Source organism: Marmota monax, unplaced genomic scaffold, assembly GCF_021218885.2.
Source record: "Marmota monax isolate L192 unplaced genomic scaffold, Marmota_monax_Labrador192_F-V1.1 WCK01_AAM20220418_F8-fsc00106, whole genome shotgun sequence".
NCBI classification, from domain to species: Eukaryota; Metazoa; Chordata; class Mammalia; order Rodentia; family Sciuridae; genus Marmota; species Marmota monax.
This window is the reverse complement of record NW_026695218.1, coordinates 8,818,926-8,832,166: the sequence shown is the minus strand read 5'-3', so window position 1 is coordinate 8,832,166 and position 13,241 is coordinate 8,818,926. Positions and strand designations below refer to the sequence as shown.

The 13,241-nt window shown below is 44.8% G+C and overlaps 1 protein-coding gene across 17 annotated transcripts in view; it reads left to right on the top strand.

The window, feature by feature from the left end:
• Dysf (dysferlin) overlaps nt 1–13,241 on the top strand; it is a 207,386-nt gene that overhangs the window by 73,543 nt on the left and 120,602 nt on the right. For 9 of the 17 annotated variants that reach the window (XM_046432411.2, XM_046432404.2, XM_046432402.2 and 6 more), the window contains 3 exons: nt 2,806–2,888; nt 11,830–11,871; nt 13,125–13,240. In XM_046432411.2, the coding sequence (XP_046288367.1) occupies nt 2,806–2,888; nt 11,830–11,871; nt 13,125–13,240 (241 nt within the window). The remainder of the gene's footprint in view (nt 1–2,805; nt 2,889–11,829; nt 11,872–13,124; nt 13,241) is intronic. The other 8 variants (XM_046432413.2, XM_046432409.2, XM_046432407.2 and 5 more) reach the window with 1 other exon arrangement.

The window sequence follows — 13,241 nt, the reverse complement described above, 5'->3', positions numbered from 1 at the left end:
ATAGATTGGGAAAGACGGAGTGACTTGCTTGAGGGGACAGCGGGAACGTAGTAGAGGTCAGAGGTGAACTCAAGCCTGCATCCTTAACCACTAGGCCACATTGCCTCCTGCAATGTCAAGACGATCCCTCTCACGCTTGAGGGGGACGTTCAGGGTCCACCTATGCAATCTTTAGGATACCAGGCTTTCCAAAAAGAGAGCTGTCCTTTCTCTGCCCCCAAAAGTCTTGGCCGTGTGGTTCCCTGGCATGCTCTTCTTTGGTCCCAGGCCCATGACACCCCCAACCAGCAGGATAATGAGAGACCAGGGAAAAACCCCCAGGCCACAGAGCCATTAAAGTGTGTGCCAGTTCCCCAGGCCTAAAGAAAACAGCTTGTGAGAATTAGAGGGAAGGGAGCAGCAGGGTGGTGGAGGTGGTGGGGGGGACGAGGGAGAGGCCCCCGGGCTGTGACCGCGGGTATGTGCCGTGGGGAAGCGGTTTGGAGAGACCCACTTTACATCCCCAGAGCGATCCCTGCATTTCAGCTGGCGACGTGTGTGTTGTGCTGCCCGGGGCGGCTGGCGGTGCGTGCCTGGGCCCGTGTGTGCATGTGCTCGCGTGTGGATGCGGTTGTGCCCTGTGCCGTGGATGTGCTGGCCTGACTCCATCGGAGCCGTGTCAGAGGCATCAGCATACTGTACAATCCAAACACATTACCGAATCTGGTGGTTGCGTCTCTGGTTTGGGTTGAAGTGGCATTTTTATTGTGAGTCTATTTTCAGACTCGCTGTATTTTCCAAAAGCAACCCCAAGCCCCAAACCCCAACTCTTGGCCAGAAAGCATTCCTCTGTTACATGTTCCTGTCCCGAAAAGTGCTTTCTTCCCAGAAAACAGATAAACTTTTGTAATTACCTGAATCCTGGAAATATGATACAGTCCATATGGCCTTTTCTCTGAAACTTAATCTTCCTTTCAATTCTTTAAAAATTCCTTTTTTTTCATTAAAAAAAAAAATGTCCCCAAAGCCACTCCCCACCACCATAAAAACAACCTCTCTCCTCCCATTCTCCTTCCTTCCTCGCCTGATTCAGAAAATCCAATTCAGAGGTCAGAAATCCAATTCTTTTTCATGAGCTGGTATTTTCTAGGGCTGGGCGGGAAAGCAGTTCAAGGATGCCATCCGCTGTCAGGTATCTGTATCGATAATCTCAAGGAAATTCTCCTTTTCCAGTTCTTGCTCATGTCACTCACCAGAACAGTGATGCAGATTTGTGCTGACAGGTCACTCTTCCTCATGCAGCCCCTTTGTCCTGATGGAAAAACTTTAAAATCAGAGTTGAATCACCTTCCTGAGAAATATGAAGAGGAAGAAAGGGATCAGCAGAAATCACTATCTCATGGGGATTTAAAAAGAAGGCTCAGGTGTCTTTTGTGATGGAGCTGGGATGTACCCTCTCCAGATGCCACCCATGGCCAAACTTCACCTAGCAAGGAAAGAGGGGGTCCTGGACCTTGAGTAGAAGAGGGATTGAAGGTGCACCAGAGAAACTTCCTGAAGGTCATACATAGGTCTTGCTCAGCCCAGTGTTTCTCAACCTCAGCAGATTGATCTTTGGGGCTGATAGTCCTTCACGATGGATGGAGGTTGTGCAGTCTGCTTAGGCTGACTAGGAACATTCCTGGCTTTACCCTGTAGGTGCTGGTAAGCACCCGCTTCTCACTCCAAAACTTAGCCAAAAGTTCTCTGGGGGATCAAAACTACTAGGTTTAGAGCCTCAAGTCCAACTTGCCAAGGAAGCAGCAAGTGGCTACAACCAGCTTGGTTTCCATGTCAGGAATGTCAGGTCCCAAATCAAATATTGGCCATCTTTGGAAATGAATTAACTTTTTCAACCTCAGTATCCTTAGCTTGAAGTCGAGGCTAATTGTAGTACCTACCCAATGGGGCAGATGTTATAAGTGAGCTAGATCACATGATGGGTTTAGTACCGAGCTTGGCTTAGTAGTGGCTGAGTAAGGCTTAAATGTTAGCTGTTATTTTTATTGTTATCAAGGGAGGTGGGCATAGGGTTCAGGAGAGTCTGCCCAGGAGGTTGCTGGCTAATGGGGAGATCAGTCACTCTCCTACCCACAGTCCTCTACGCTGCGTGGGAAGCAGGACTGGCTCCTTCCTTGCCAAGGAGCCATGTGAGCCACAGCAGGAGCACCAGACAGGAATCAGGACACCAGGCCTGGCTCTGTTCCTCCTTGTCGGGCTGACCCTGGGGCAGTACCTGCACAGCTCCAAGCCTGGGTCCTGGTTATACAACAGAGATGCAAATGAAAGTACTTGTTTCTTCAAAAGTGCTTGGTCACATGTAAAGTCACACACAAAAGGGAATCATGCATTGGCACTGGCTAATTCAAGATGGTGGCCTTGGAGTTAGCTTTTCCTGGTCACCTGGTTTTCTCCTTGAACTTGGTATTTCTTTAGCTGCTGAAGTCTCAGGTCTGTCTGGGAATCTTGCTCTTGAGCAGCCTCCTGATGGCTTACCCTCCCTGCCTCCCGCCTCCTCCCTGTCAACCTGAGGGTTCCAGGCTGCTGGCTGAGCTGGTTGGCTGATGAGATACCAATGGTTGGCAAGACAGACTCGTTCCCTCTAGGGGCAGCTGGGGTGAGCTTTCTGTCCAATCTCTTCTTCCTTGGGATTACCAGGCCTCACCAACATACCTGGTGTGAAGACTGGGACTCCCCATATGTGTAACACCGGCCGAGTCCTTCCAGGGTAGACAGTGGTCTATATCCTCCTCCTGTGCTCAGGTTCTCTCTGTCCCCTTGTTCTAGGGATCGCCTTACTCACAATGATATCGTGGCCACCACCTACCTGAGTATGTCGAAAATCTCTGCCCCTGGAGGAGAGATAGAAGGTAAGTTCCACCTGTGTTGAGTTCTCTGACCCCGCAGGCTCTTTCCATCTCACCTCTGAGTTGGAGAGTTTGCAGAAAAGGGAGGATTATAAGGTCTTTGTTGTCCATTTTCCATGGTGTAGGGCTCTGGCCAGTGAGAGAGAAGCCCTGGAGACACTTAGGATGCTCCACAGTTGAATGGTAGAATGTATCACTGAGCGGTACAATGAGGGTAATCTCTTGGTAGATGACTGTGCATAGCAGTTTCTATTTTGTAATGGCTTGTATTAGTCTATTGAAAAGTAACCTATTGTTATTTTATAAAATTTTAAATAAAAAGATAACCTGAAAAAAAGTATATAAGACCTTTGTGTGAAATTGCATGTTAATTACCCCCCTGTCATATATATGTGGTAAATAAATCTTCTACCGCAGGCAAGAACTATTAGTATTCTGGGACCTTTCTGTGTTTATCTGTGTGTGTGTGTGTGTGTGTGTGTACATCCATAAAGGAATATAAACGTATATATTAAAAGTTAAATTGTTTTGAAAATTGCCTTTTGTCACTTGACAATACAATGTAGATGTATTTTCATGTGATTAAATGCTTTTCTACAACAGTTTTAAGTGAACAAACATTTCATTGTGTGAATGTGCCGTAATTTACACACACTAGTAAATGTTGAATATTTAACTGTTTTCTAATTTTTCTACATTATGAACAACTGGCTTTCAATGACTATTTTTGTGGCTGAATATCTGTGCAGTTCATGAGTTTTCTTTTGGATGACTATCTAGTAGTGGAATTGCTGCATCAGAGGATTTTAACATTTTTAAGGTTTTTTGTCTGTATCCACATTGTCCTTTAAAAAATCTGGACTAATCTATAATCCAGTTACTCCCATAAGCTTTTTCTGTTGCATCCACATGAATGCAAGGTAAAATAATAATGTCATAAAGATCTTTGTTAATTTATTGGCTGAAAATAGTATCCGATTGTTGCCTTAATGTTCATTTCACTGATAGCTGGTGAAATGGACCAGTGTAAATTTAAAAAGACTAAAATTTATATGTGATATATATTTATATACTTTATGGCTATTCTGCTAAAAATGCATATTTTTGGTCCATATTTATGATGGTACGCTGTCTTTTTCTCATTGTTTTGTAAGAGTTCTATATGTATACGGATGTTTATTCCCCCTGTCATATATGTGGCAAGTAATTCTGGTCAGCTTTATTTTACCAACTAATAGTTCTTGACCTACAGTAATTTAAATTTTTCTAAAGCCAAATCTGTTAATCTTTTCCTTAATGAATAAGGCAGGACTCTAATTTTTTTTTCAAAATTTTTTTTGGTGATATACCAAAACTATATTTAAAATAATTTTTCTCTACAGTGTTAAATGCTATCTTTATCACCTACTAAATTCCTAAATGTGTTCTTGGGCCAGTTTCTCGATTTTCTATTATCTTCATTTGGTATGTCTGTGTATTACTTCTTTGGTTTTGGTATCTGGGTTATGCTGGCTCTGTAAAATTAATTGGAAAGATTTTAAAGTCTTCTCTAACATCTGGAACAGTTTATATAACATAAGAATATAGACTTTTGAGGGTTTGAAATAATTCACCCATAAAACCATATGGGCTGGGTGCCCTTTTTGAGTGGGTGTAGTAATAGCTCTTTTAAGCTTTTCAATTTCTCTTGTGATTATTGTTATTTTTAGTTTGTTGCTTTTACTCTAGTCAATTTTGATAGTTTACCTTTTTCTAGGAAAACATCATTACTTTAAATCCATTCACATACTCTTGTGCAGAGCAACCTTTTATAATGTAAACAATTCTTTCTACCTGTGGTATTTTCCTTTTTCTCATTTCTATTGTGTTGGAGTTTTTTCTTGATGAGTCTTACTAGTTTTTTTTTTTAAACTTTATCAGCTTTTGTCAATTTTATCCTGTTTAACTCTTTAGACTGATTTCACTGTTTCCTTTTTAAACTTTCTAATTTCTTCCATTTGTCTTTAATGAGTTAAATAGTTGAAGTCTTGTTTCTGCCTTATATATCGTGCTTAAAAGGTCTTCACCAAACCAAGGTTATATTGAACTGCTTTTAATTTTAAGTCTTTATACTTGAGTGCTCCATTCTGAATTTGTTTCAGTGTATTTTCTGAGACCAGTGTGATTTCATTCCTGTGTAGGTGGTATACATATTTTTTTCCCCCCCCAGAGGAGATGTTTTTTTTTGTAGGAATTTATCTCTTTCTCATAGTTTAGAAAATAACAGTCACACCATGCTTCATGATTGGGGTGACCTCTGACAAGTGCTTTGCTTGTTGATTTAATTGTCCTAACATCACAGAGTGTACTTACACCCACCAAGAAGGCCATGGGGTCATCAGCCATACAATCTTATGGGACCACTGTGTCAACTTGGTCCTTCATGTACTGGAATGTCTCATGGGTCACTTACGGTACTTAGATCCATCTAGGTGCAGGACTGGTTTCATTATTTATTTTTCCTGAGACATGTAAATTCTTAAATATGAGTTGAGGGATATATTATTTTTTAATTCTAGCATCATTTCCGGGGCTGCTGAGGGCAGGGTGGGGCAGGAGGGAGCTGCCACTCTGCAGCTAGCCAGCTTGGGGTCACCTTAGGCTGGCTCTGCCTCTTTGTAGCTGAGGGACTCGCTCCAGTTTCCTCTCTGTAAAACAAGGCTCTTACAAATTCCAACCTAAGGTTGTCGGAAGGATTCAGTGAGATTACAATGGTAAAGTTCTTACTGTACCTGGTATAGAATAAACCCTAAAGTCACACTGACTATCATTATGCTTGACTTTTCACATCACTCATCTAATGTACTTTTCTGCATCAATTCTGCTTTCTCGGCTTCCCATGTGGCCTTAAAAGGAACTATTTATTATACACTCTTTCTTGACAAACTTTCTCTTCCCTCTGTCTTTATATATTTTTCCTTTTCTTCTTTACTGCTGTCTGTCCTCTCCCATAAGTTTTGCTGTGTCCACGAAGGGTACCTCTTGTTCACTGTTGAGGATCCCAAACCACTTCCCAAAACATTCAGATGGAGGCTCTCCTGAATCTTACAGGTGCTGTTTCCCCGTGGTGGTGGGACTCTGTCATTCCCCTCCTGCTTTATTCACTCTCTAGCACGATCAGCTCAACGAGGGGGTCCTTGTCCAGACAGGGCACAGGTCTGTCTGTCCGTCTGCACGGATTCTTAGCAGCAGAACAGGCTAATGTGCTTAGTTCCTGGAAGACTGTAACCAGTACCCTTGAAGTCAGTGCCTTCTCCAATCCCTTCTTCCAGGTTCTTTGAAACAGTTTTCAGACAAACCTTTTAAATATAGGAAATTTCAAACACATCCTAGAGAATTATACAACAAACTCCCAGCTACCCTCGCTCAGCTTCAACGTCTAGCTACTCTCTGCCTTTCTGAGTTCACCCTTGATACTTTGCATTGGTGGAATTCATAAAAACAACCTTCTAGAAGGAGCTGCTAAGGACTCCTGCCCCAGCTGCTCCCCTCCTGACTGGGAGAACTGCCTGTTGCAGGAGGAGGTCCCCTTCATCAGGCTCCTACAAAGGGCTGTCTGGCATTTGCAGGCTGAAGGACCTGAGGCGGGGACACTGCATCATGGGGTGGTGCAGGGGTGTTCTGGCTTCCTCCCAGGTCACAACTCTTGGAATGGGAGGAGGTTGTTCTCTGGTTTTATGACGGCTACTGTCCCTCTCTGAATCCTGGGACAGATCCTGGTGGAGGCCAACATGATTTTTCTGACTATTTTCCAACAGCTGCTGCTCCATGAGGCTGACAGCATCCACCTGCTGGAGTGGATCAGTCCTCATTTCTGATGGAGATGTTGGCCTTCATCTTTTTTTGTGTGTGTCATTGGGACTTTTTAAAAAAATTAATGCATTATAGTTGTACATATATTGGGGGTTCATTTTGACATAATTATATAAGTATGGGCTATAATTTGCTCCAATTCTGTCCCAGGTAATTCCTCTTCCCCTCTCTTTCTCACCTCCTGTGCCCTTTTCCTCTACTCTACTGGTCTTTCTTCTCGTTACTTATAATTTATTAAAAGTTAATGCATCATAGATAGATAGATATACGTACATAGAACATTCTCATCAGATTCATTTCATGGTCTCTCCCCTTTCCTGTCCCCCCCTCTCCCCCCCTCAGTTTCTTTTCTCTACTCCGCTGATCTCTCCTCTGTTTTCTTGGGATTCCCTCCCTCCTTTTCCCCTCCTATTTTGGTCTAGCTTCCACATAGGAGAGAAAACATTTGACCCTTGACTTTCTGATTCTGGCTCATTTCACTTAGCCTGATGCTCTCAAGTCCCATCCGTTTACCAGCAAATGACATAATATCATTCTTCTTTCTGGCTGAGTAAACTCCATTTGTGTGTGTATGTGTGTGTATCTCACATATCCTTAGTCCATTCATGTATCGATGGGTACCTACTTTGGTTCCATAGCTTAGCTATTGTGAATTGTTCTGCTCTAAACATTGATGTGGCTGTGTCCCTGTAGTATGCTGATTTTAGATCTTCTGGATAAATACCAAGGAGTGGGATTGCTGGGTCATGTGGTAGTTCTATTCCTCGTCAATGGAGGAATCTCCAAACTGCTTTCCAGAGTGGTTGTACTAATTTTCAGTCTCATGAACAATGTACCAGTGCACCTTTCCCCCTTCATCCTCACTGGCATGGATTATTATTTGTATTATTGATAATTGCCATTCTGACTGGAGTGAAATGAAATCTTAGTGTACTTTTGATTTGTATTTCCCTGATTGCTACAGATGTTGAACATCCTCTAATATATGTGTTGGCCATTTGTGTTTTTTATTTGAGAAGTATCTCTTTAGTTCTTTTGCCAGTTCATTAATTAGGTTATTTGCTTTTTGCTGTTAAATTTTTTTTTTTTTGAGTTCTACCAAAAGCATTATACAGATCCAATTCAATCCTCATCAAAATACCAACGACAGAACTAGAAAAAAACAGTTCCAAAATTCATCTGGAGAATGAGAGACCCTGAATAGCCAAAGCAATCCTGAGCAAGAAGTGAAGCTGGAGGCACCATAATCTGGGACCTCAAATTATACTGCAGAGCGATAGTAACAAAAACAGCATGGTCTCGGCACCAAAACAGATGTGAAGTCCAATGGAATAGAATAGAAGACATGAGACCCATCCAGAAAGATACAGTCACTGATACTAAAAAAAAAAAGTGGTAAAAACATATTTTGGAGAAAAGATAGCCTTTTAAACAAATGGTGCTGAGAAAACTAATATCCATTAGTAGAATAGTAAAACTTGATCCTTGTCTCTTAACCTGCACAAATCAACTCAAAGACCTAAGAATTACATCATAAACTCTGCATGCTAGAAGAAAACACAATAGGCTTACACTTGGCACAGGCCCCGAATTCCTTAACAAAATTCCTAAAGTCCAAGAAATAAAACCAAGAATCAATAAGTGGGATGGCATCAAATTAAAAAGCTTCTGCACAGCAAAGGGAAATATTAAGATGTGAAGAGAGAGCCTACAGAATGGGAGTAGATCTTTGCCACCTGCTCCTTAGACAAGGGATTAATATTCAGAATACATAAAGAACTCGAAAAACTTGACATCTCGACTGTTTTAATGGGAAGGCAAGAAAGGTGTTTATGTGGCCACTAGATGGCGCTCCAGTCACAGGCAACCCAGGGTGCTTCAGGGAGGTTTCCAAGAGCAGGACCATCTCCTCCCAGATTATTCTGGAAATAAAGGAGAATCTTTTTTGCAACCAGCCAACTGGGTTTTAAATATATAGTTAAATAGCTTGATCTATGTGACAATAAAAGAGTTAAACTGATTGGTTGAACTAGGCTATTCTTGGGACTGCTCAGTTTCTAGGATGTCCCTTCCTGGAGGTGGCTCTCTTTCTGAGGCCTGAGCTTCTCCGAAGTCCTGAAACTTAGCACGTGCCTGGTTTCCTGTTCAGCTTCTTTGCTTGTCCCCCAACCCCCTCAGAACATGGCCTTCCCACGGGCTGGGGATGTGGCTCAAGTGGTAGCGCGCTCGCCTGGCATGCGTGAGGCACTGGGTTCGATCCTCAGCACCACATACAAATAAAAGAAAGATATTGTGTCCACCTAAAGCTAAAAAATAAATACTAAAAAAAAAGAACATGCCCTTCCCACTTTCTCTTTAGTTCTTTTGTACTATTTCTCTCCTCCTCACGGGGTTCTAGCACATCTGGGTGATTCACCACACTTGATTTCCTTACAGCTTTCAAAACCCAAACCAAACTGAACTCTAAAAACTTCTTCTCCGCATTCCCCCACTTCATGTTTCCCCAGATGATTCTGTTCAGTTAGGAGTTTTTGTTTTTGTATTCCTGTTTTTATTCCCAGTGAGGACAGGACCGAACACTAACCTCTTAAGTACTTCTGCCATGAGTTTGCCTGGGCACACCAAAGTATTCCTTGGACCCTGTGCACCAAGGAAAAATCTTGTTTTTTTTTTTTTTTTTCAAAGGGAGTGCTTTCCTTAGACGCGGCAGTTCTTTCAAAAGGTCACAGTCACGTGAGACCTGTGAAACCTACATGGAGTTCTTGATAACTTTACACACGTGAGAATCATGCTGTATAAATAGCACTCGAATCCTACAGTTTTTTCCATGGCTAAGAAACCCCAAGTTAGTTTCTTCTTGTCTTTGGAACGTAGATGATGTCGGTTTCCCAGCAGTTTTTGGTTTCTCCTCTTGCCTGGCTCAGGCGAGTGTCAGGCAGCCAAATGCCATGGGCTTGGAGGTGTGCCGAGAGGCAGAGGGAACTGGCAGGCCAGCTGCAGGTAATGGCCTCGACTTCTCCAGGGTACATGTGTGTCCCTGGGGACTGTCTGCAGGGCTGTGGCTTGTAGGGCTTGTGGTTCACTGGGCAGGGAGGGATGCTCTGTCTTTTTCAGTTTCCCCCAGGTGAGGGAGTTGGGCTTTGCTGCTCAGGCCACAAAACTGGGAGTATTCATCTGTGCTATGGGACTTCCAGGTCCTAGTTCCCTGGGATCAGAGAAAACACACCAAAACACTTGTGTTTTGGCACAAGGATGATGAGAGGACTAAATAGAAGCTTTGTCTTGGGCGGGCTCTCCGGCCACCCTGCCCTTGACTTTATGAGCTGTCTGCAGACACAGGGGAGAAAACCTGGGATGAGTTGTAGCACCCAGAGACCTGTGACCTGCCCTCAAGTTAGGAATCACTGGCCTCAGATGTCAGCAGGGCTATGTCTTGTTACATACTCCCAGTGTCTAGCATGGTGCCTGATTAGCCTCGCTGAATGAACAAATGGATGAATGAAAAGGAGTGCTTAGTCCTCCTGGCCACCAGAGGCATGTGTAGGTCAGGTGGCTTGTAGAATTTGGGGGATATCTGTGTCTGGCTGGGAACCAGTTTGCAAGCCAGTTTGTGGGTGGGAAACCAAGTTTACCTCTGCAAGAAGCACCCGGGGATTGGAAATATGACCTTGGCCTCATCAGCCTGAGATAATAGGCTGGATCTGTTCATAATAATTTGCAACTAGCTTAAAGTGGAAGTCTGTTTCCTTCCGGGGGTCCCTGGCCACTATTCTTCTTGGACCATAGCTGTGCCTGAGGAGGTCATCTTGCCGAGGTCACCTTGCTCCCCTGTGGCCAGAGGCCTGGCTCTCTCACTAATGAAAGCTGATTCCTGTGGATATTCAAAGGACCATGAACTTGGATTTTCTTCCAGCGGGCATTTGAAGCTGAGACCTGGCCATGGAGGGACTGGACTCACCCTCCCTGTGCCTCTGGCCTCACTTGGTTAGCCCTGTCCTCTCTTCTGGGCATCCACATTCCTCTCCTCTCCTTTCTTTCTCTGTCTGCTTATTTACAACATTTTGCTTAACCCTTGAATCTATAGGAAAATAGCAACAGGTTTTTTTTTTTTTTTGGAGAAGAGTAATTGGTAAAGGTGAGCAATGCCTGAAAATCATCCCCAAGTTCACTAACATGTCTCTAGGCTTGGTCATGACCTCAGACTCGTAGGTACAGTTTTGCTGATTGGAGAAGGGGAAAAAATAAGAAGAAAAGAAAAGGAATATCAGAGTATAGGAAAGGGCAGAAATTAAGGAGAGTCAGTGGTGGAAGAAGACTGAGGCTGCTCATTCCCCTGGGGTATCTCATACCTGCCCAGAAATGAGTGATGGATACCGAGAGCCAAAGCATTTCCCTCCTTGCTTCTATTTCTAGAATCAGTTACCAATATTTATGGGCACACCAAAGTGTGCAGAGCCTTCAGCTAGTGAACAGCATCTGTCACCATGCTTTCTTGGAAGCAGAAGGTGCCAGAAGCCAGATCCCCAGGCTCCCCTGTTGTGAAAACGCAACTCTTATCTTCAGTGGCAATACTGGAAGTGACCACTAGGTGGAGATGTTGTGCCTTAAAACACCACTGCTCAGCCGCTGGTCCCTAGTGTCAACCTGCCTGTTGGGTTTGGAGTCCTGGGTGTGCCTTGTGGCCTCACTCTGATCCCTTCATGTTTCCCTTGCGCTTTCTTTATGTCGGTAGTAGGTATTTCTCACTCATCTGGCTATAATATAGAAAAGCATATTTTATTATTAAAGTAAAAATATTATTTCTTGAATACATTGAATCATGCTGAACATATTAATCATGTTTTGGGTCCACTTTTCCGAGGGCTCACTGTGGTCCTAGGGGCTATGTCTGGCTGGGGTGGGGCTGGTGATGGCTTAGTCTGTGACAAACTCATGGCTGGGCTCGGCTGGAGCCTGGGGCCACGTCTCTTTCCCACTTAGGAGCTGTCTTTCCACCTGTCTGCCATCTGTCCATCCACGTGCCCGTTCATGTAACCATTCCTTCACCCAGCCGTGCCCATCCTAACCCCTTTTCCATTTCTTTATGCTTCAGAGGAGCCTGCAGGTGTGGTCAAGCCTCCGCGAGCCACAGACCGTATGTTGCTGTCACCTAGGGGACCACAAGGGCTTGGGGTCTTGGGTGTCTTTTTGCTGGAGGGGTGAGGGTGTTGGAGACCGGGGAATTCTCTGATTTGCATGAGATGGGGTTGGGGGTCTGGAGCTTACCACAGGTGGTTACCTCTCACCTCGGGTTGAACATGTAAATTGCTTGGAATGTCTTAAAAGCAATTTCTTCCTACCCTCCCAGACCCCTTCCTACTACTGCGGGGCTGGGGCTGGGGCTGGCAGTGAGGGGTTAGGGCAGGCATGGGGCTTCAGTGGTCCAGGTGGAGTGCAAAGTGTCTCAGGGACTGGGAGGAAGCCAGAGGGAGTGAAAAACTCTAGAAATGGAGCTCACAGGTAGATCATGATCAAGACCATCAGCACAAATGACTAGTCATGTTCATGTGAGCTTCATTTTGCAAGACCTCCTACTTTGGTTCTCAGAGCCAGAGCCCTGTGTGTGCTGGGGTCTGGAGAGGGAGGGTGTGGAGGGTGCTCCTGGCTGAGGGGTGGGCCTGGCTCCTGCCTGTCACTGCCCTCCCTCACCCCCAGGGTCTTACAGTGCACACCTTAGGTCGGCTCCAGGTGCTCTTTTGCTAAGGCCATTTTTATTGTCTTTTCTTGGCCCATCCTTGTGTGGACAGGGTCATCCCAGATGGTCCTAGCCCTGCTGCCCACCTTTGGCATTCTGGGAATGTCCTCTTCCCCCCTTTCTCTGAAAGGGACAGAGGGCTTGCAGGGTTTTCAGAGTCCCAGCCTGAGAAATGGAGCTATGGACCAGAAAGTGACATTAATAAAAGCCTCCAGAAAAGGATGGGGATGATGTGGAGGACAGACTTCCCCTCATTGTTTATTCTCTCCCTAAGGCTCCTCTGACCTGCTCCACTTAAAAATTGTTCATTGCATCATGTGTGTGTGGTGGGGAGGGGATCCTGGGATGAATCAAGGCCATCAGGACACAGGGGCTTGTGTCTGGGGGCTACACTATGGAGGAGAGACCTCTAGTGGGGCCTTTCACAGGACCCTGAGAGACGGCTTCTCTGGTCCTGAGACTCTGGGACCTCCTTTGTGCCTCCCGTGACAGTTAGGTCTAGTGCTATTATTGTTTATGTATTTATAGTGGCTGCATCTGGTGCATGTGAGGAAACTGAGGGCCAGGGATGGGCTCAGGTCTGAAGGTGGCTGGGTTGAGCCCTAGAAAGCCCCACGGGGCCGGCGCCTCTGATCCCTGCTTCTGTCTTCCAGTGGATGACAATCTGGGCTTCCTCCCCACCTTCGGGCCCTGCTACGTGAACCTCTATGGGAGCCCCAGGGAGTTCACAGGCTTCCCGGACCCATATGCAGAGCTCAACATTGGCAAGG